Raw genomic sequence first — 22,412 nt, 5'->3', positions numbered from 1 at the left:
GCTATTGTGGACATTGCTGCTATAAACACTGGGGTGCACGTACCCCTTCAGATCCCTACATTTGTATCTTTGTGGTAAATACCCAGTAGTGCAATTGCTGGATCGTATGGTAGTTCTATTTTCAACTGTTTGAGGAACCTCCATACTGTTTTCCAGAGTGGCTGCACCAGCTTGCTTTCCCACCAACGGTGTAGGAGGGTTCCCCTTTCTCCGCATCCCTGCCAACATCTGTCGTTTCCTGACTTGTTAATTTTAGCCATTCTGACTGGTGTGAGGTGGTATCTCACTGAGGTTTTGATTTGGATTTCCCTGATGCCGAGTGATGTTGAGCACTTTTTCATGTGTCTGTTGGCCATTTGGATGTCTTCTTTGGAAAAATGTCTGTTCATGTCTTCTGCCCATTTCTTGATTGGATTATTTGTTCTTTGGGTGTTGAGTTTGATAAGTTCTTTATAGATTTTGGATACTAGCCCTTTATCTGATATGTCATTTGCAAATATCTTCTCCCATTCTGTCGGTTGTCTTTTGGTTTTGTGGACTGTTTCTTTTGCTGTGCAAAACCTTTTTATCTTGATGAAATCCCAATAGTTCATTTTTGCCCTTGCTTCCCTTGCCTTTGGCGATGTTTCTAGGAAGAAGTTGCTGCGCCTGAGGTCGAAGAGGTGGCTGCCTGTGTTCTTTAGGATTTTGATGGACTCCTGTCTCACGTTTAGGTCTTTCAACCATTTGGAGTCTATTTTTGTGTGTGGTGTAAAGAAATGGTCCAGTTTCATTCTTCTGCATGTGGCTGTCCAATTTTCCCAACACCATTTGTTGAAGAGACTGTCTTTTTGCCATTGGACATTCTTTCCTGCTTTGTCAAAAATAAGTTGACCATAGAGTTGAGGGTCCATTTCTGGGCTCTCGATTCTGTTCCATTGGTCTATGTGTCTGTTTTTGTGCTAGTACCATACTGTCTTGATGATGACAGCTTTGTAATAGAGCTGGAAGTCCGGAATTGTGATGCCACCGGCCTTGCTTTTCTTTTTCAATATTCCTCTGGCTATTCAGGGTCTCTTCTGGTTCCATAGAAATTTTAGGATTATTTGTTCCATTTCTTTGAAAAAAGTGGATGGTATTTTGATGCGGATTGCATTGAATGTGTAGATTGCTCTAGGTAGCATTGACATCTTCACAATGTTTGTTCTTCCAATCCATGAGCATGGAACGTTTTTCCATTTCTTTGTGTCGTCTTCAATTTCTTTCATGAGTGTTTTATAGTTTTCTGAGTACAGATCCTTTGCCTCCTTGGTTAAATTTATTCCTAGGTATCTTGTGGTTTTGGGTGCAATTGTAAATGGGATCGACTCCTTAATTTGTCTCTCTTCTGTCTTGTTGTTGGTGTATAGGAATGCCACTGATTTCTGTGCACTGATTTTATATTCTGCTACTTTACTGAATTCCTGTATGAGTTCTAGCCGTTCTGGGGTGGAGTCTTTTGGGTTTTTCACATACAGTATCATATCATCTGCAAAGAGTGAGAGTTTGACTTCCTCTTTGCCGATTTGGATGCCTTTGATTTCTTTTTGTTGTCTGATTGCTGTGGCTAGGACTTCTAATACTATGTTGAATAGCAGTGGTGATAGTGGACATCCCTGCCGCGTTCCTGACCTTAGGGGAAAAGCTCTCAGCTTTTCCCCATTGAAAAAGATATTCACTGTAGGTTTTTCATAGATGGCTTTTATGATATTGAGGTATGTACCCTCTATCCCTATACTCTGAAGAGTTTTGATCAAGAAAGGATGCTGTACTTTGTCAGATGCTTTTTCTGCATCTATTGAGAGGATCCTATGATTCTTGTTCTTTCTTTTGTTAATGTATTGTGTCATGTTGATTGATTTGCGGATGTTGAACCAACCTTGCAGCCTAGGGATAAATCCCACTTGGTCATGGTGAATAATCCTTTTAATGGACTGTTGGATCCTACTGGCTAGTATTTTGGTGAGAATTTTTGCATCCATGTTCATCAAGGATATTGGTCTGTAATTCTCCTTTTGCATGGGGTCTTTGTCTGGTTTTGGGATTAAGGTAATGGTGGCCTCATAAAATGAGTTTGGAAGTTTTCTTTCCATTTCTATTTTTTGGAACAGTTTCAGGAGAATAGGTATTAATTCTTCTTTAAATGTTTGGTAGAATTCCCCTGGGAAGCCATCTGGCCCCGGGCTTTTGTTTCTTGGAAGATTTTTGATGACTGCTTCAATTTCCTTAGTGGTTATAGGTCTGTTCAGGTTTTCTATTTCTTCCTGGTTCAATTTTGGTAGTTGATACATTTCTAGGAATGCATCCATTTCTTCCAGGTTATCTAATTGGCTGGCATAGAGTTGCTCATAATATGTTCTTGTAATTGTTTGTATTTCTTTGGTGTTGGTTGTGATCTCTCCTCTTTCATTCATGATTTTGTTGATTTAGGTCATTTCTCTTTTCTTTTTGATAAGTCTGGCCAGGGGTTTATCCATCTTGTTAATTTTTTCAAAGAACCAGCTCCTAGTTTCGTTGATCTGTTCTACTCTTCTTTTGGTTTCTGTTTCATTGATTTCTGCTCTGATCTTTATGATTTCTCTTCTCCTGCTGGGTTTAGGCTTTCTTTGCTGTTCTTTCTCCAGCTCCTTTAGGTGTAGGGTTAGGTTGTGTATTTGAGACCTTTCTTATTTCTAGAGAAAGGCTTGTATTGGTATATACTTTCCTCTTAGGACTGCCTTTGCTGTATCCCAAAGATTTTGAACAGTTGTGTTTTCATTTTCATTGGTTTCCATGAATTTTTTAAATTCCTCTTTACCTTCCTGGTTGACCCATTCATTCTTTAGTAGGATGCTCTTTAGCCTCCATGTATTTGAGTTCTTTCCGACTTTCCTCTTGTGATTGAGTTCTAGTTTCAAAGCATTGTGGTCTGAAAAGATGCAGGGAATAATCCCAATCTTTTGGTACAGGTTGAGACCTGATTTGTGACCTAGGATGTGATCAGTTCTGGAGAATGTTCCATGGGCCCTAGAGAAGAATGTGTATTCCGTTGCTTTGGGATGGAACGTTCTGAATATGTCTGTGAAGTCCATTTGGTCCAGTGTTTCATTTAAAGTCTTTATTTCCTTGTTGATCTTTTGCTCGATGATCTGTCCATTTCAGTCAGGGGGGTGTTAAAGTCTCCCACTATTATTGTATTGTTGTCAATGTGTTTCATTGCTTTTGTTATTAATTTCCTCATAAAATTGGCTGCTCCCATGTTAGGGGCATAGATATTTACAATTGTTAGATCTTCTTGGTGGATAGACCCTTTAAGTAGGATATAGTGTCCTTCTTCATCTCTTATTACAGTCTTTGTTTTAAAATCTAATTTGTCTAATATAAGGATTGCCACCCCAGCTTTCTTTTGGTGTCCATTAGCATGGTAAATGGTTTTCCATCCCCTCACTTTTCAGTGTGGGGGTGTCTAAAATGAGTCTCTTGCAGACAGCATATTGATGGGTCTTGTTTTTTAATCCAATCTGATAGCCTGTGTCTTTTTATTGGGGCATTTAGCCCATTTACATTCAGAGTAACCTATTGAAAGATATGAATTTAGTGCCATTGTATTGCCTGTAAGGTGACTGTGACTGTATATTGTCTGTGTTCCTTTCTGATCTATGCTGCTTTTAGGCTCTCTCTTTTTTTAGAGGACCCCCTTTCAATATTTCTTGTAGGGCTGCTTTCGTGTTTGCAAATTTCTTTAGTTTTTGTTTGCCCTGGAAGCTTTTTATCTCTCCTTCTATCTTCAATGACAGCCTAGCTGGATATAGTATTCTTGGCTGCATATTTTTCTCATTTAGTGCTCTGAATATATCGTGCCAGTCCTTTCTGGCCTGCCAGGTCTCTGTGGATAGGTCTGTTGCGAATCTAATGTTTCTACCATTATAGGTTACATATCTCTTCTCCCGAGCTGCTTTCAAGATTTTCTCTTTGTCTCTGAGACTCGTAAGTTTTACTATTAGATGTCGGGGTGTTGACTTATTTTTATTGATTTTGAGAGGGTTTTCTGTGCCTCCTGGATTTTGATGCCTGTTTCCTTCCCCACATTAGGGAAGTTCTCTGCTATTATTTGCTCCAGTATACCTTCTGCCCCTCTCTCTCTTCTTCTTCTGGGATCCCAATTATTCTAATGTTGTTTCGTCTTATTGTATCACTTATCTCTCGAATTCTGCCCTCGTGATCCTATAGTTGTTTATCTCTCTTTTTCTCAGCCTCTTTATTTTCCATCATTTGGTCTTCTATATCGCTGATTCTTTCTTCTTCCTCATTTATCCTAGCAGTTAGTGCCCCCATTTTTGATTGCACGTTATTAATAGCTTTTTCGATTTCGACTTGGTTAGATTTTAGTTCTTTTATTTCTCCAGAAAGCGTTTCTCTAATAACTTCCATGCTTTTTTCAAGCCCAGCTAGTATCTTTAAGGTCATGATTCTGAACTCTAGGTCCGACATCATACTAATATCCGTATTGAGTAGGTTCCTGGCAGACGGTACTACCTCTTGTTCTTTTTGCTGGGGTGATTTTTTTCATCTTGTCATTTTGTCCAGTGGAGAATAGATGAATGAGAGAACAAAGTGCTATCAGGTTAACAATGTCCCCAGCAAATATACTCTATACAAATCAGAAAAGACCCGAAACCAGGGGAAAAGGGAACGAAAGAAAAAAGAAGAGGAGAAAAAAAAAAGATAAAAACAAAGAAAAACAGAACAAAACAAAAAAACAGAATGTGATCAAATATGATCAGGCTAGTGCATAGATCAGTGCCACACACTGGATTTTGGGCATATTTTGGCCTGTTAGAAGAAAGTGCCTTCTAAAATTTTAAAGGAAGAAAGACTTATATATGTACAAAATAAGGGTTGATAAAATGAAGGGATGGAAGTTGACTGTAAAGATGAAAATTATAAAAGATTTTATAAAAGGAATTGATAAGATTAGAAGTTGTTTGAAAAAAGATTTAAAAAAAAAACTGAGAGAATGTGATCAGGCAGAAGACTAGAACAAAGCCATACACCAGTGATTTAGGGTATATTTTGATCTGTTAGAAGAAACTGTATTTATATCTCAAAATTTTAAAGAGAGAACAACTTACATATATATATGCCAAAAATAAGGGTAATTACTATGAAGGGATAAAATATGACTCTAAAAAATAAAAAATGTTTTTTTTTTAAAAAGGGATTGATAAGATGTTGGTTGAAAAAGGGGAAAAGAAAAATTAAAAAAAAACCAGTTAAAAAATTAACTTTGAAAAACTAATGAATCATGGTAAAAAAAGTCATGAATTCTATGTGCAGTATTCCCCTAGCGCTGGAGTTCTCCCGTTCTCCTTGATTGGTAAACTTGGTCTTGGCTTGCTGGCTGTTCGTGCTGATCTTCGGGGGAGGAGCCTGTTGCTGTGGTTCCCAAATGTCTTTGCCGGAGGCGGAATTGCCCTGCCCATTTCGGTCAGGGCTAAGCAATCTGCTCGAGTTTGCTCTCAGGAGCTTTTGTTCCCTGCAAGCTCTCGGTTTCAGCTTTAGAAGACCAGCGTGAAAATGGTGGCCTCCCAGTCTCCCCCCAGAGGAGCCAAGAACTCGGGGCCCCGCTCCTCAGTGCGCCCCCAGAGAAAAGCAGTCACTCCCGTCTCCCTGGTCTCCGGCCGCACTCCGTGCTCACCCGGCCTGTGATCGAGCGTTTCTATCTCTGGCACCTGACCCCGTGTGGAGTCTCCAAACCCAGCAGATCCCTGCGGTGCGCTCTTGCGCCGCTCTTCCCCGGGGAGGAAGGGGAGTCTCCCCGGCTCTGCCACTTGTTGGGTCCCTGCTGGAGGAGCAGTGGCCCGACTTCCAGTAAGTGGTCGCTTCTCTGTTCAGAGAGTTGTTGCTACTCTCTTCTTCGGTCTCCTGTTCAGTTTGTAGGTGTTGAGAATGGTTTGATCCCTATTCAGCTGAATTCCTGAGACCAGACGAAATCCCCGTCTCCTACTCCTCTGCCATCTTGCTCCGCCCCCCGTATTTGTTTTTTTAATCTTACTTCATTTTCCTTATTTTTCCCAGTGTGTAAACTCTTCGTTATAATGCCAAGAAAGAGATGGACCTATAATGTTTGATACTAGTAAAATGAACCACCAGTGTTGTTTCTTTTATTTTCAAGTTTTGGAGAAGAGTTAAATGAGTAAGGAACACAGGATTCAGAATATCTTAGAGGGAAAAATGGGAGCATCTGTATTCTAGAATTTCATCATCACTCTTAAACAGTGTTTTTGTGTATCACTCCTTGAATGCTGAAAGTTAAGATGAAGTTTAAAAGACTTGTAAAATTGTTCCTAACTTGCTTTATTAGAAAACTTGGTACTCAGAGATAGATTCTCTACTTCATTGTAAGAAAAACAATGATTTGCATGGGGAAAAGCTTTAGTAGTCCTATTTATTGAAAAAGTCAGATTTGTTTTGTTACTTGCTTTCATAATCACACTTTAACCTGGGTTCAGCTCTTAATAAAGTGATTAATATCACTTAATCATAGATATAATGAGGTTATGCTTTTATAATTGCATTATTTTAAAAATAATTGTATAATAGGATCTTACATGTGTAATACTTCTCTGAGAAGTTAGGAAGTTTTAAGCAGAGAAGTCTTAATTTTATAGTTTTCACTAATTGAACTACTAAAAACTAAATCATAATGTAAATTTAAGCTACAATGTGTTTGTTACTTTTGTTAATTAGAAAACTATCGGACAAACTTTGATTATGCAAGATTAAGGTTTAGGTTAATGCTTTGTAGCTTTTTTTCTGTATGCACACATAGCTCCTCTCAAAAGCATCTTTCATTACAAACAATATTATTTTCACCCAGGTTAATGGAACAGGTCTGCGTTGATGGTGGGGCAGATCCTGCCTTTATTTCCCCTCGCTGGAGACCCTTTTTTTTTTTTTTTAAAGATTTTATATATTTATTCATGAGAGAGAGAGAGAGGAAGAGGGAGAAGCCTGATGCGGGACTCAGTCCCAGGACCCTGGGATCATGACCTGAGCCAAAGGCAGACGCTTAAGCGTCTGAGCATCTGAGCCACCCAGGTGCCCTCACTGGAGACTCTTGATTTCTGTCAGGGCACTGTGTTGGGTATATAGTCTTAATATTTTTTTTTTCCCTTGGAAAGTCTTTATACTTTAAGCAACTATAGACCACTAGTGTTTGTCTTTGATGTGAGAGCATAAATGCAAAAACTCTAAAATGAAGGTATTCTTACAGAAATGGAGAAAAATATAGTGGTAGGATATATGTAATGATTAAATTGTAGAAAAGCTAAAAATAATTCATATTACATCTTAAAATGATGTGGAACCTAAAAGTGCTTTGTTAAACCCTCGTTAATCATTTTAATTGAAATTGACATCCTATCAATTTGACAGTCTTATTTAAGCTGAATATTACAAAATCATGCCAACTTCTGCAATGATGCGATACACTCTTATTGCTTATAAATGATTTAGTAGCTATTAGCCAGGGTAGGAAAAAGATAGACAAATATGTTTAGGGAAAACTTGTACAATAATGTTGTCTGATTTTAGAAAGAACGGCGAAGGGATAACACATGGAATATCACAAAATACCACACTGCAAGATAAGAACTGCAGTGTAAATAACACTTTGGAAATTCTTACTGTAAATTGCAGAGATTGTCGGTTTTGCAGATTTATAAGACTTGAGGATTTATAAAAATAATTTTGCTTCCCCTTTCCCCCTTAGTGCTCAGTATCATAGAAACTGACATCTATTATTGTGTGGGTTAGCTTTTTACTTCAATAGAGTTTCAGATTTCTCTATTCTATACCCAGAGTACTACAGACTTAAATTGAGCAAGATAACTTTGTGATAGAGTGCTGTATATTTGCTGGAGGTAATAATTGTAAACTAATGGTGTTTGCTTGTTTATTAGTCTTATTTTTTTACATTAAAGAAGTAATTTGTTCAAATACTTAACCAGTAATATATTTAACCTGAGTTATGGTGGATATAAGAAGACATTTAAAATACCTGGTAAATGACTTCAGAAGTTGTATGCTGAAGTTCTATATGTGTATTCTGGCTATATATATTCTAAAGCAGGTATTCACTATAGTAAATATGAAAACATGCAGAAGTCTTTTATTAAAAAAGTTCAGGGGTTATCATCTAGCTTTTCATTATCTGGTTTTGTCTTATCTTAGAAGCAAATTGGGTATTTTATTTATAAACTAGCATAAAAATATTACAGTCTATAAAGAAATATATTAAAAAGTTGAAATCGGTTTCTAGTACAGTGATTTGTAGGTAGTATCTCCAAACTAATTTGTAGATTGTTCTAAAATGCTTAGAAGTAAAGTAATACTTTTTTAGAGAAGTAATGCTATAAATGGCATCTCCCCTGGCAATATTAGCCCGTGAAAGTTCATTTTGTCTGTAACATAGCATTCAAGACCATAGTTCTCCAAAGAAAATAGCAGTGTTACTGGTAAGTAATTAGGAAAACAGAGAAAGTATCTTGCATCATGGTATTTAAGAAAAAGAAGAGATTTATATGAAAAGGAGATTAGCTGGAGTGGAAATAACATGAGATGAGAAGAGATGGGAACAGTGAAGGCAGGAAGGGGATGATACTCACTGAAAAATGAGCTGAGTAAAGGGTGTTAATAAAATACTTTCCATCACACTATTCTGTGGTCCTGGTTGCTCTGGAATAAGTGGGTAAAGATGAGCTATTCCTGTACTTTTTTTTTTTTTTTACATTTTAAAGGGGAAACTATCTGCTAAATAAGCCTTAAGAAAACAAAGCCATAGCTTTTATAAAACCCAGGCAGTCCTTTACATTTATAACCATGGGTGGTAAATAATTTATATTTGTTATTACCAATAACAAAGATCTGTAGACTAAAACTTTTTCTACATTGAGGTTTTTTTTTTTTTACTTTGAGTATATTGTCCCAGGCAAACAGTGTTGTTTTTTATATCATTCTTCAAAAATCTTTTTACCCTTGAAGCATAGAATTAATACTATTTCAGCTTACCTAAACTGCCATGTAAAAACATTTCTATGGCAAAATTCATTCACTGATTGTTTGAGTACCTACTATGTGCCAGGCATTTTTTGTGGCACTGAATGAGACAAGAATCCTTGATATAATGGACTTTACATTCCAGTAGAGATTTATTTCAAGTTCCATTTGAAAAAATGCCAAAAAGTCATCTGTCTGTATTACCTTTGTCTTACTTTAGGCTAGGGGACCTTAACTAAGAGCAGCTGGGAAGCAGCTGGGAAGCATTTATATCCAATATTCTAGGTAGTATCCAAAAAAAAAAATAGAAGAATGGGTAATAAGTTTATTAACCATTTTTAAATAGGGCAAAAAAGGACAGCTTTTTAAGCAGAAAGGATGAGAGAGTTCTTACCCTTTCCCAACTTTTCAAGAAGGAGTCTTCTGATCATGAGAATGTTTGAACTATTCACATCTTTCATGGCAACTCTATTTTTAGGTTTTTTGTGTTACTGCTAAACTACCACATAACTTAGGTGCTGTATACAGTTTAGAAGAGGCAGTATAATAAGTTAAGTGAACATTCTGGATCCAGACTGCCTAGATTTTAAATCCTTACTTCCTCTAATTAAGCTGTGTGCTCTTGGGCAAGTTACTTTTCTGTGCCACAGTTTTTTTAAAATCTGTAAAGTAATGATGATAGTTAGCTAATGTGAGGATGAAATGAGTTAATTGGTAGTGCCTAGCACTTGCAAGTACTAAGCGACAGCTGTTATTATTTTCCATGCTTGACATATAGTTGATGTGAAAGTTGCTTTTCTAGATTTTTTTCGCCAAGCACCTTATTTTGTTTGGCAGGTTTATGCTTTCAGGAACAATTGGATATAATGGAAATCTGGGTTCTAGTTTTGCATTATCCACTGGTTTGATATTTATTTGATCACTTGGAGGAGTGGGGGAGTTCAAATAAAATAATATTTTTACATAAAAGTATTTTATTTTTTTAAATAATTGAGCACATTGAACCTTTGGTTGTTTTTGAGTACTCAGCTGGAACTTATTTTCTCTAGGTTTTTTGTTTAATGGTAATCTGTGAAACGATACCAGCTTACCATTGGCTATTAGTAATTCTCAAATTTTGAATTATTGGATGATTTACAGATGATTTCTGTGATGTGTGTATGTTTAATTCTAAATATAATTTATTTGAAAAACATGCTAAAGAAAAGGTAGTTCCCTAAAATAACCTCTACCTTGGCTTTTCATGTCACTGAGAACCTGTTTCATAAAATTATTATAATAACCTCCTAGTAAAATTTGAATCAGATAAAATAGAAATACATTCTTTCCCTAGTTACAGCTTAACATGTATATGTGCACTTTTCATTAACTTAAAAATGTTATAAACTTTGCTAAAATTTGCTTTGTTTTTATGTCCTATTTCCTGGAAGACTAATCAGATTTTCATTAGTTTTTCACTTCCTTCCAAAGGGCACCTTGTAGATAAGCATGTTGTAGAATCAAAATAAACGTTGTAGTCAGATTTTATTGGAGTTTAAGTCCTATGAAGATGGTTCTGTTTAACTCCCACAGTTACTTGTGGTTTTTCCTGAACTTTTTTTTCTGCAGCAAAGTTCTATTTTCATTAACTACACACTATTTTAAAGTAGAAGATGGTGGTGAAAGATCAGTCTGTGTTACCTTTGGATTTTTTTTCTTTGTGAAAGCAATGGCAGTCTTGATTGTAACAGAAAACTATCTGGAATTTGGACTTGAAACAGGTAATCATTTTATATAAGTTTAAAAATCAGTTTTGCTTTATCAAGTGTTAATATTTTTTACTTCATTATTATGTTTTATATTTGATATGTTTTTAAAATTAGGTTTGAGAGTATATTCTGTAATGTTCTAAATAACCTTTATTATTCCTAATCTTCCTTTTTTTTGTTTTAGCTAAACTTTTTGTTAGCTTCTTCTAAAAATGCTGCCCCCTCATTTTTTCCTTAAAGTTAAATTTAAGTTTCTGCAATGCTGAAGTTCACTCAAATAGATAAAGATGCAAATTTTATGCACACTTACGGAATGTACAAATATCAAAGGGTTGTTTTCAAAGACTATTCCTGCTAATAACCAAATTTTATTGCATTATGGCTACTAATTAGCACATGAAAGAGCCTAAGCTAGTCACTTCAAGATTTAAGATGTTCTGTTTCCTAACATTTTATTTCCAAAGAAAGATTCTGTATTAAGAATAATTTTTTTTTTCCCTGCAGGGTTTACAAATTTTTCAGATAGTGCGATGCAGTTTCTTGAAAAGCAAGGTTTAGAATCTCAGTAAGTTTTCAAAAATACTAAGTATCACTTAAGTTTAATTTTTTCCATTTTTTTGTAAAAAAGCATTTACTGTAAGTGGCTTTGTGTTTTTAATCCTTGAAAAGAGTTCTCTAAGTAGGACTTTTAGAAATATCCTCACTCGTAGTTTTTACATATGTATAAAGTTAGTATGTTTGATGGAATTCTTACTTGGATTTGCTCTTATTTGATTTAATTCCTCTGCCACCAGAGATTAAATAACTTTGTACCTGAGTCATATATCAAATTCTATGTTGAATATGCAGGTTAGGTTGTTACCAATGTGGCTAGAGATGCCTGTTTTAGTTTACAGTTCACCAAAATCCATTATGGATAATTGAGTAAGAGTAGTCTTTTTGTAAAAGTTTACTTAGTTTTTGTTACTACTATTATTGTGGTTTGCAAAGTAATTGATTAGAGGAAAGGAAATTCCTAGGAAGTTAAAGAACTTAATACTTTTTTTTTTTTTTTTTAGGGGTCCTGTTTCAAAACTTACTTTCAAATTTTTCCTGGCTATTTTCTGTTCACTCATTGGGGCTTTTTTGACATTTCCTGGATTACGACTGGCTCAAATGCATCTGGATGCCCTGAATTTGGCAACAGAAAAAATTACACAGTAAGCGGAAAATGTACATAAGCACATGCAGATAAATATATGTTTTCCATCTTAATGAAGGTATATTATTGTAATGAAATCATAAATTATTGTATTGAAAATTAATAAATAACCATTTGATGTCACACTACTTCTTCTATAAACAGGTTTCTTTTATTTACTTCTAAAGTTTGAGTCCTGTGATTAAAAACATACATCAATTACTAAATTTCTTTTTTACTTGTTAAAAAAAGGAAGTATCAGTATTTATGTTAGTTCTTTTTAACTCAGAAGTCAATGTTTATAATACTGTAGTATCATCTACAGCTGAACTAAGGATCTATGGTAATTCTCTTAAATCAGAACATTTTCATTAAAATATTTAAATTTTATGTAAGTAATTTTAATTAAATACTTTAATTTTTTATTTAAAAGTTAACTCTGTATACATAAGAAATGTATGTTTTTCCTAAATTACTGATCGGTTTATGAGACTCTTGTTAAAATAATATGTTATTTTATTTGGGGATTGCTGATACTGTACAGTATTAAATATCGTAGATTACTTTTAACTGCCAATTTCTATTTTAGTTCTCAAATGGAGAAATCATATTTGAATCTCTACATATAGTTCAAAGCCCATTTACTATATTCTTTGTGGTTGTTATAGATGTTTTTTGTTGATGTTAGACACCTTGGCGGAATGACAGGTTTATATCTTTCAATTCATATCCAGACCCAAAATTTCCATCTTGTCTTTATGTTTTACAGTGGAAGCCCAAGTTGAGAATATTCCATTGATATATGTGTATATAATCTTTGAGTTTCTCTGATCATTTTTCTTAACATTTTTGCTCTTAAAACCCTGTATTAAATGATGCTGATTCCGTAGTCTTTTCACATTCTTATCTCTTACCCATGTCATTTTCCTTTATTTTAATTTTGAATCTTTTTTGTTTTTTCCTTAACCTCCATTTTTCTGCATATTTTATGTCTCTGTGTGTGTGTGTGTGTGCGCGCACACGCACGCATGTATGTGTGCATGCCCATGCGTGCACGCCTTTACCTATTCTCACCTCCCAGTACCCACTTCTTCATCCCTCTTTTTTCCCCTCCTTTTACTCAGTGTGCTCTTGGCTACATCCTGCCTTTCTCCCAACATCCATCCATCTTTCTAATGGCTTCTTTTAAAACAAAACCTGGTTCTCCCCCTCCTTTCTACACACACACTTAAGTCCACTAAACCCAGTGTTAGGATTTAAATAAGCTGAAAGGGTGGATGGAGGGGAGCCCTTCACCAGCTACCGAAACCGCTGTGGGCTGCTCCTTGATGCTAAAGTGTTCCCTAGCAACACTGCATACCTAATACTGCTGCTTTCTTCCCCTGTACCAGTGGTTTACCCAGGCTGGGGGATGAAAGAATCACTTTATAAAAATATTTAAAGCATTTAGTGGTGATTTAGGATTGGGAGGGGGCACATCTTAGTTTCCTTTTCAGTAAAATGTAGCGTCTTTTTCAGATTTTTTTCTCCTTTGGGGTTTGGAGCTTCATTTTCAGTTCATTGCAGCCCCTGGTTGTGTTGTAGCACTCTTGCCATGATACAGGAGTGTGGGCAACCTTGTTCTGGTGTGAGAATAACATGACTGGCACAACGAGCAGCGTTCTCCTCAGCCCCATGGCCAGACACTAGTACTTGTTTAAATGCCAGAGCTTAGAACCAAAGTTCCACCTTTCCCTGTCAGGTGTTCTGACGCAGCCCTGTTTTCCTCACATAGATCACTGTCATTTTCACTGTAGTGAAGATTTTGAAATGTGTGTGTATGCATGTGTGTGTATTTAAAACCCTCCAGTTTAGCCCTTCACTGTGGTTGATCCTGAAAACAGGACATGGTAATAAAATAGAGGAATTTGTCTTTTTTCTGAAATAAGAACTGTCTTTACAGTCATCTGTCTTTGTAGGATACAAACTTGGGACAATAATTAACAATGAAATTATAACTCAGACCTAAAACCTTTTGGTGTATTAGGTATATTGCCTTTGTGGAGTGATGTAAATTTTCTTGGTATGTATAGGATAGGGAAATTCATAATACTGCATGAAGAAATAAAAATATATGAAAATCATTTATGATTCTAACAGTGTATGCCTTCTAGTATTTTGGACCTTGCTAATCACTGACTCTTATTTGTAAACAATAAGGAGGCACTTTGTTTTGGCTTGCACTGAAAAAGTGTCAAAAGATGATACCTCTATATTGAAAATCCATTGGATTCATTGACTGTATAAAGTTAGTCATTTAAGTACCTGTGTATTAAATCAGGGATATAGTAGGGGGTAGTTAACACTAGGATAGAACCGAACAGATTTAGATTTTAGTGCTACATCTGCCTTTAACCTGTAATATTGCCATGAGCAAGTCATTTAACTTTCCTGAATCTAAATGTTCTCATTTGAGAAATTCAGATAATGAGGTAGTTTTGCAGGGGCTCAAATCAGTGTCAAGTGATAATGATAAATAGAAAATAATGATGACATTTGTACCTTAATACAGATACTGAAAATAAGTTTCTACCTTCATTTTGTAAGTTCCAAGTTTCTGTAGTTAATTAGTATATTTTGTTCCTGGGTTTTTATATTTATTTCTTACATACTTTCAGAACATTACTTCATATCAACTTCTTGGCTCCTTTATTTATGGTTCTGCTCTGGGTAAAACCAATCACCAAAGACTACATTATGAACCCACCATTGGGTAAAGAAAGTGTCCCTTTGTAAGTATGGGTATTTGAGGGCTAATTTTTATTTCCTTATAGAATCAAAATTTTTCCAAAATGGTATATACTGTATTTTAAGTTTTTTAATGGTAATATTAGGATACTGTATTTTTAAAAGATTAGTAGAAATGCTAAAAGATGTGTTCTAAAACTGAAGCTACAAATCATCATTAACTTTTTTATGATCTTCATTAATGAATGTGAATGATTGTTAATCCACATTAACAGTTATCTTGTGTATTTGTAAGTTTTTCTGCCTTCTCACTTAATGTCCTGTTGTTATCTGACATTTTTGGTTTTGGGGCCTATTTTTAAGATAGTTTCTTCAGTTCTTTTATCCTTAACTGTGAAAATTACAGAGTATAAAATAAGTAGTATAAATGGAAACTCAATATTTAGCCCCTATAAGAGTTGTTAATATTTTCCATATTTGCTTCACCCTTTTTTTGTTTTGTTTTTTTAAAGAAGTTTTTCAAGTGAAGTAGAGATCTAACATTTTTACCCCTAAGTACATGAGTATGTACCTCTAAGAAATGACATTTTCCAACATAATATTATCAGCATACCTATCACATTAAAAATAATGCCTTAACATTGTTATCTAATATTAGGTCATATTTCCCCTTTTAACAGAGGAAGATGGTAAGGAAACACAGAAACAATTTATTAAAAGGTACTGATAACTGTACTTACGATATGTTAACTCATTAGCATTGTGGAACTATGTTAGAATAACAAAGATTCAGACGAAGCTGGTTCAAACCCCAGTTCTGATCTTCACTGAAACTGTCACTTGAAGGAGATTATTTAACTTCACTGAGCCTCTGTTTCCCCATCTGGAAAATGAAGATAATAGTATCTACCTCACAAAGTTATCATTGGAATTAAATGAAAGAATGCATGTAATGCAACCAGCTGGAAGTAAATGCTTAATCAATGTTTCTTTCACTGCTCTGCCTCATCAAAATTAAAGTAGAAAACCTTGACAAGTCATTGACAGTATACATTTTATATTATGTATTTCTTTTAGATCCTGGTACACATTTGTCTTGGAGTATATAATCAGTGATGACCATGACTTTTTTTTTTTAAGAGTTAATCTTATTGAACTAGGGAAGTAGTCATTGAGATTGTAATGTTTTTTCCCCCCACACAAGTAAGTCTTAATGGTAATTTTAACTTGACAGATTCACATTTTTAAAAGTAATTTCACACATTTTAGCCATCCTATATTAAGCTCCTGATGTGCTAGAGTTTAGAATAGACAAGGAACATGGTATAGGTGTTACTTTCAAAGTACTCACAGTGTTACCTTTTACCAAAGGAGAAACCATGGTCTTTTTTTTTTTTTTAATTTTATTATGTTATGTTAATCACCGGTCATCAGAAATTACCTCTTCTTTCTAAAGTCCTTTAAGGAGCCCTCTCCAGTCAACTGAAGAAAACATCATAAGGGTACACCTTCTACCTGGAATCCTCATCTTAGTCTTGAGGAATTGCTGACAACTGAGCCAGCTTGAGCACATAGGTTAAATGACTTGTTGGAGAGGAATCTGAGACATCTGATTTCTTCATAATATATTAGAATTTCTGGTTTGCCTATGATCCCAATCAGGAAGTCAGCAGAGTGAGAGATCCTGTTCAAATATCTACATAATCAGACAAAACTCTAGGCATGGGTTGTTGAATTGATAGTTCCCCAGGCAGTCTCCTATAGTTTCCTTCTTTCTCTTATTCTCCAGTTTAAGAGCACCCAGCTTTTCTCTTCATTTCACAACCAGTTTTTTTTTCCATGGAGGAGGGTAGATAGTGAAGAGGATCCCAGGTACTTTTCTACATTTTTCTTGTAGATACATATCTGTTACTACTATACTTTCATGATAACATTTATCTGTCTAGGTCTGTTATACAAGTTAAATTATTATATATAGGTAAGCCTGTAGTATAGTGGGATACTTTTGTTTTATATCTCCAACTGTAATTAAGTATAGATATCCTATATTTTATGCGGTGAACACTGACACACATAACTAGCATGCTAACGTATTTTGGTCTTTGAGAGCACCATGTCAACTTCTTGATCTGTAGAATGACAGAAGCTACATTCGATACTCTGCGACTCTGGTTAATAATCCTGCTGTGTGCTTTGCGGTTGGCCATGATGCGCAGTCACCTGCAAGCTTACTTAAACTTAGCCCAGAAATGTGTGGATCAGATGAAGAAAGAAGCAGGGCGAATAAGTACAGTTGAGCTACAGAAAATGGTAAGTTTCATACTGTAGTCACAATGAAGACTAGCAAGCACTGTATTGTAAGAAAACTAGGCATTTAATTTACCTTAATAGTAATTTTATCCCACAGTACTCTTGCCATTAAATATATGGCATAATCTTAAATTGACAGATACTGAAGAGATCTCAATCTGATTTTGGTGCTAAGGGAAGAAAGAGTCTCAAGTCCTCTTCCTGCCTGAGTACTTGAAGTATCATACAGTTTGGGTTGCAATTCTGTGGTGTATCTACTATTGCTAAATGGGACCCCCATTTGATTTGGAAGACATTATAAAATGTTACTGTCTAGCCTTTAAGACTTATGGGGTAGGAAATACTAGTTCTAGTGGCTAAATTAATTCCATGTAACATTATTCCAAGTATTTGAACATGAAATGTAAATATTTAACTTAATGGGAATTTCAGAAAAGGAGAGGGCTAGGAATCCATCCACCATTATAGTTAACTGGATCTGTATAACTGGATCATGTCTGTTTTTTTTAGAAATTTGGTGTTGAGTGCTCTGTTTTTCACTTTCTTTCATAGGGTGTTCATCAAGATTCAGACACTTTTTTTTTTTTTTACATATTTTCGTTCTCTCTATGATAATTTTACCTCAAATTTTAGTTGTATATGTTCATATAGAATGGGGACTTGATGTTTTTATTTATGAGGGTTTTATGTTATTTTTATTTAGCTTGATGTTTTTGGTGTCTGTCTAGAGATCCTAGCATTTTGTTTTATATTTGAAATGTAAGTGAATATACCATTTAAATTTAAGGGATTATTTTCTCCAATTTATATTAACCACTTCAGAACTATTTTCAAGGAGTTTAATATTTCCACATTTACAACTTATCTTCAGGGGTGCCTGGGTGGCTCAGTTGTTAAGCGTCTGCCTTCGGTTCAGGTCATGATCCCAGGGTCCTGGGACCAAGCCTCGCATTGGGCTCCCTGCTCAGTGGGAAGCCTGCTTCTCCCTCTCCCACTCCCCTTGCTTGTGTTCTGTCTCTCATTGTGTCTCTCTCTGTCAAATAAATAAATAAAATCTTAAAAAAAAAAACCAACTTATCTTTAAACTGAGCCTTTCTGAAGTCAGTTTGGGGGCATTTATAATGAAGTGCAAACTTAATAGGGTTTAGCTTCCTTCCCATGATGGGATTACTTATCTCTTAAGCAATTCATTTTGACAATTATATGAAAGTTTAATTCACTCATAACATGTCAGCCGTATTAGACACTTAAGAATGTTGTTGGTTGCAGGTGGCTCGAGTCTTTTATTACCTTTGTGTCATTGCCCTGCAGTATGTGGCACCTCTGGTAATGCTGCTTCACACAACTCTGCTTTTGAAAACACTAGGTAGGCTTGCCCTGGCAACTGGGAAATGTGTTGTTTTACTTTCTGCCTATAATTAATAATGCTTTTTGTTACCTACAAAGAAATATGCTTCTTAAAATTGTTTTCTTTAAAAGTTTGACATGGGAAACTTTTAAAAGTTGATTCATCATCTTCAGATTCATATAGTTTTATAATATGCTTTACTTACAAGAATTGTTTGCTAAGATTGATTCCCAGATTTACTGAGAAACTTGAATGAGCACTCTTGGTTTTAGTTATTTTGTGTTGTAAGAGGATGATGGAAGGTTTTGTTAGTGCCTAACATTTCAGTTATTATAAGGTTGTTGTATACTTACATGAATCCAGGATCCTTTAGTGAGTTCTCCTTTAGATTTTGATAGGATAAAGATTTCTCAGCGGAAGAACAAAGTTCTCCTATAAGTCTGTTCACTAAACGAAGTTCCTGTGTGGTGTTATTTGAGAACTATCCATTATTGTATTGATTATTTCCCTTTGCTTAGATCAGGCAATCAGTCAGTGTGGGGGTTTAAGAAGCCCAAAGGAACTAAAAGTATTATTTGGGTGGGCTTCGTAGATACTATAGAGCTGACGGTAGATGTAAATGGCCTTTAGGAATCTATGGAACATAAAGAAGTAGCTCAGTTATAAATTATGTGACTCATATCCTATCCAACATAGGAAAATATATGATGAAAAACTTTCTGGAAGCTATTAATAGTCTCTCACATTGAAATCATAGATAGTTTCTGAGAAAGAAATTTATTCTGATATTCTAGAGGTAGAAAAGATTTCTAAGAAGTTACTGAGTTTGTCCCTGTCACTCCAGTAGAGGCAGTTGATTAATGTATTATACAAGGAAAAAAATTGTTTTTATTATTTTACCAGATTTTAGTGCAGTTAGTTAAAAGTAAATCAGACTTTTAAGTGTACTTTTACTGGTAAGACCAGCTTGTAGTCTAATCAAGTCAAATGAATTTTTTACCAAATATGTAGAAAGGTTATTTTACTTCATTTTCAATGTGAAATAATTTGTTATGCCACTAAACTTCTTGTTCTTAATTTCAAGTATAAGTTAAAAGATTTTTTTTTTTTTTTTTTTTTTTTAATTAGCGGTCTTGGAATTAGTTAGTCTTCAAGTTTTACTTTTGTCTTGAATTTTCTAGGTAATCATTCCTGGGGGATTTATCCAGAATCTGTCTCTACCTTACCAGTGGATAATAGTCTACCCTCCAACTCTGTTTACTCTGAATTACCATCTGATGGGAAGATGAAGGTAACTGTTACACAAATAACAGTGGCACTGAGCAGCTTAAAAAATATTTTCACTCCTCTCCTTTTTCGAGGACTTCTGTCTTTTCTGACCTGGTGGATTGCTGCTTGTCTCTTTTCTACAAGCCTTTTTGGGCTTTTCTATCACCAGTATCTGACTGTGGCATGAATCTCAGTTAACAAAAAAGGATATCCAAGTCACACTTTGATTTGAAATATTTGTGCCCTTGAAGGGCTGTTGGAAACCAGAAGAAAGCAAATACAAAGGAAAAAAAACATATCAGAATATCTTGTTTTAAATGCTTCCTCTGTATTCTCAGGGTGAATCAGTGGTATAATATTTAAAATTACAGAGTAGATTATTAACTGCTATACTGTGGCATTGGAATTCTAACTCCTTCTATTAACTGATGTGAGAGGGCTATCTACAGGGGTAATACTTTTGATTACCTTGGTTTACAGAAACCTCTAGCAGTCTTTGAAACTTCTCAGATGACTCCAGTTATTGATTGATTGCTCTTAATGGTATAAAGGTACTGTCAGTATTCGTAGTGGCTGCCTGTAGAACAATCTTCAGACTGAGCCATGCTTTGGGGGAGGGAAAGGAGCTAGAGTCACTTCTGTTGGTAATATATTAGTTACTCTTCAAACAACAATAGCAAAATCCAACAGAAAGGAAGAAATAGCTACTGTATATTACAGTAAAGAAAGCTGCATAATAATTTTAAATTTAATGGAGATGTACATGCTGAGTATCTACAAGTACTGCTGCTTGAGAATAGCAAGAGTATTGTTTTAAAATGTATTCTTTCCAACTTGAGGGATCTTTTAAAATGATTGGCTATATGAACATTTGCAATCTTGCTAATAGGCTTGGAACTCCCATATTTTATTTTATTCTGTGATCCTAAATACGGTTCTTTTAATTGTCTAAAGATATTTATCAATATTGATCAGACTTTTAAAAAATTACTTTAATCCTGCTGACTACTTGTATGTATTGTATATATATTATATATTAAATATATAATATATTGAGATTATAAAAGGTGAAAATATTGGATCCTTATAATATTTTAAGTTGCTGAATGTATATTAAATGTGATTGAATGAGATGTGTTTGTATCTAGAAATTTTCTTTCTTTTTGGAATGAGATTAAAATACATTTTGAAAGTTCATCAGATCAAGCAATTTATTTGCATTGCCTATGTGTGAGACTGCTTAAAATTTTAAAAATACTTGGGTGATTTCTCCCAAATTAAAATTCTTTTTCTGTCATTTTCAAACATCAGAACCTTTCCCACTAACCAAATATACAGGAATAGTTTAAACACATGTTAAATAGGATTTAAGTATTAGTGTTGAGAATAAGAAATGTTAATATTTTCTTTTACAGAATGAAATTGAGGTAATTTGAATGATAAATTCATAGGAAATGAAAAAAAGTAAAAATTTTTTTTGATGCTTTGTTTATGTAAAACCCAAAATTAAGAGTTTTCAGTTTTTAAGGTGAATGAATATAAGAGATAAATAAGGTTTGTTTTCTTTTTTAAACAAGTAGTAGAGTTTATAGATAAACGTTCTTCCATAGAATGTTCTTGAGAGGCTGTATATTAGTGCTATTGTTTCAGTGCTGTTGTCACTATTGAAAGCAATTTTGAAGGTCTTTTGGACTTACTTTCAAGGCTTGTGGTTCACATTCATTTGAATAATCGCAATACAGACAAGTTCCTGTCTTTAGGTATAGATTAAATATTTTGGAATTAGCTGAGATGTTTAAATATGAGTGAGTAATAAGTGCTTAAGTTGGATAAAACTCTTCAGCTAATATTAATTGTTAATATAGCCTAATGATAGTTCATGTGTATTTCCAAAAACATCTTGAGATAGCAGCATCCACTAAAATAAGTATCTTTTAACAAGATTATAGGGAAGTATGACACTTATTTTGTATGTGAACGTTCTCACATGTTGGACTTGAAAAGAACCTCACCTGATACTTAAAACCATTTTTATTAAAGAGCTACATTTTAAAAACTATAATTTATTATTTTGACTTTCAAAGATTGTACCGTGGAGTAATCTAGGGGGTGGGGTGGGGAGAAGGCTTAGAATTTATTATTGGATGAAGTAACATGCATTTCTAAAATACTCTTGATTCACTCTTTTTAGCCTTGAATTCTCCCTCAGTATATTGTGAACTTGTGCAAACTGCACATTAACTTAAGTAATGGGTTTGATTTAGGTTCTTTTAGCCTTTCTAAACAAATTTGAAGAGAGTGATGGTTATAACTACTGGTTTATTTAAGTATCTTGTCTCTGTACACAAATTCTGTTCCTGAGTGTAAAGGGTTTGTACTTTATGTAAACCAAATAACACTTTTTTAATAGAGATATAATTGACATAAAACATTGTATTTTAGGTGTACAACATAATTTTATAAATATGTGTTGTGTGTGTATATACACATACATGTATCCAAAATGATTCCTAATAACATTTTAATATTCTTAATTAGGCCAGTAGAATTCTTATATTTTTTTATATTGGGCTCTAGTCAATAGAAATGCTTCATAGGTCAGTTATTTTATATTTCTACTAAATTAACTAGGAATCCTTATAATCTTGCTTCCATATGATTTGTGGAATTGCATTTGACAATTTGTTTATTCCTCCCCCCCACCCCCTGCCCATTGCACTATAAAAATCAGAGCTGTATTCTCCCTTTTACCCCCATTGATATGTCTGAAATG

At 34.6% G+C, this 22,412-nt stretch overlaps 1 protein-coding gene across 8 annotated transcripts in view; it reads left to right on the top strand.

Annotated features, from left to right (window-relative positions):
• TMEM161B (transmembrane protein 161B) overlaps window positions 1-21,121 on the top strand; it is a 71,309-nt gene extending 50,188 nt beyond the window's left edge. For 5 of the 8 annotated variants that reach the window (XM_027606401.1, XM_027606402.1, XM_027606398.1 and 2 more), the window contains 7 exons: window positions 10,666-10,817; window positions 11,310-11,370; window positions 11,864-12,004; window positions 14,643-14,756; window positions 16,848-17,022; window positions 18,292-18,388; window positions 19,552-20,639. In XM_027606401.1, the coding sequence (XP_027462202.1) occupies window positions 10,666-10,817; window positions 11,310-11,370; window positions 11,864-12,004; window positions 14,643-14,756; window positions 16,848-17,022; window positions 18,292-18,388; window positions 19,552-19,826 (1,015 nt within the window). In that variant the 3' untranslated portion in view covers window positions 19,827-20,639. Of the gene's footprint in view, window positions 1-10,665; window positions 10,818-11,309; window positions 11,371-11,863; window positions 12,005-14,642; window positions 14,757-16,847; window positions 17,023-18,291; window positions 18,389-19,551 lie in introns of all 8 variants that reach the window. The other 3 variants (XM_027606396.2, XM_027606404.1, XM_027606397.2) reach the window with 3 other exon arrangements.
• The last annotated feature ends 1,291 nt before the right edge of the window (window positions 21,122-22,412 follow it).

The sequence above is a fragment of the Zalophus californianus genome, chromosome 5 (genome assembly GCF_009762305.2).
Source record: "Zalophus californianus isolate mZalCal1 chromosome 5, mZalCal1.pri.v2, whole genome shotgun sequence".
In the NCBI taxonomy this organism is placed as follows: Eukaryota; Metazoa; Chordata; class Mammalia; order Carnivora; family Otariidae; genus Zalophus; species Zalophus californianus.
Note: the sequence above shows the minus strand (reverse complement) of the source record. Positions and strands in the feature narration are given on the sequence as shown.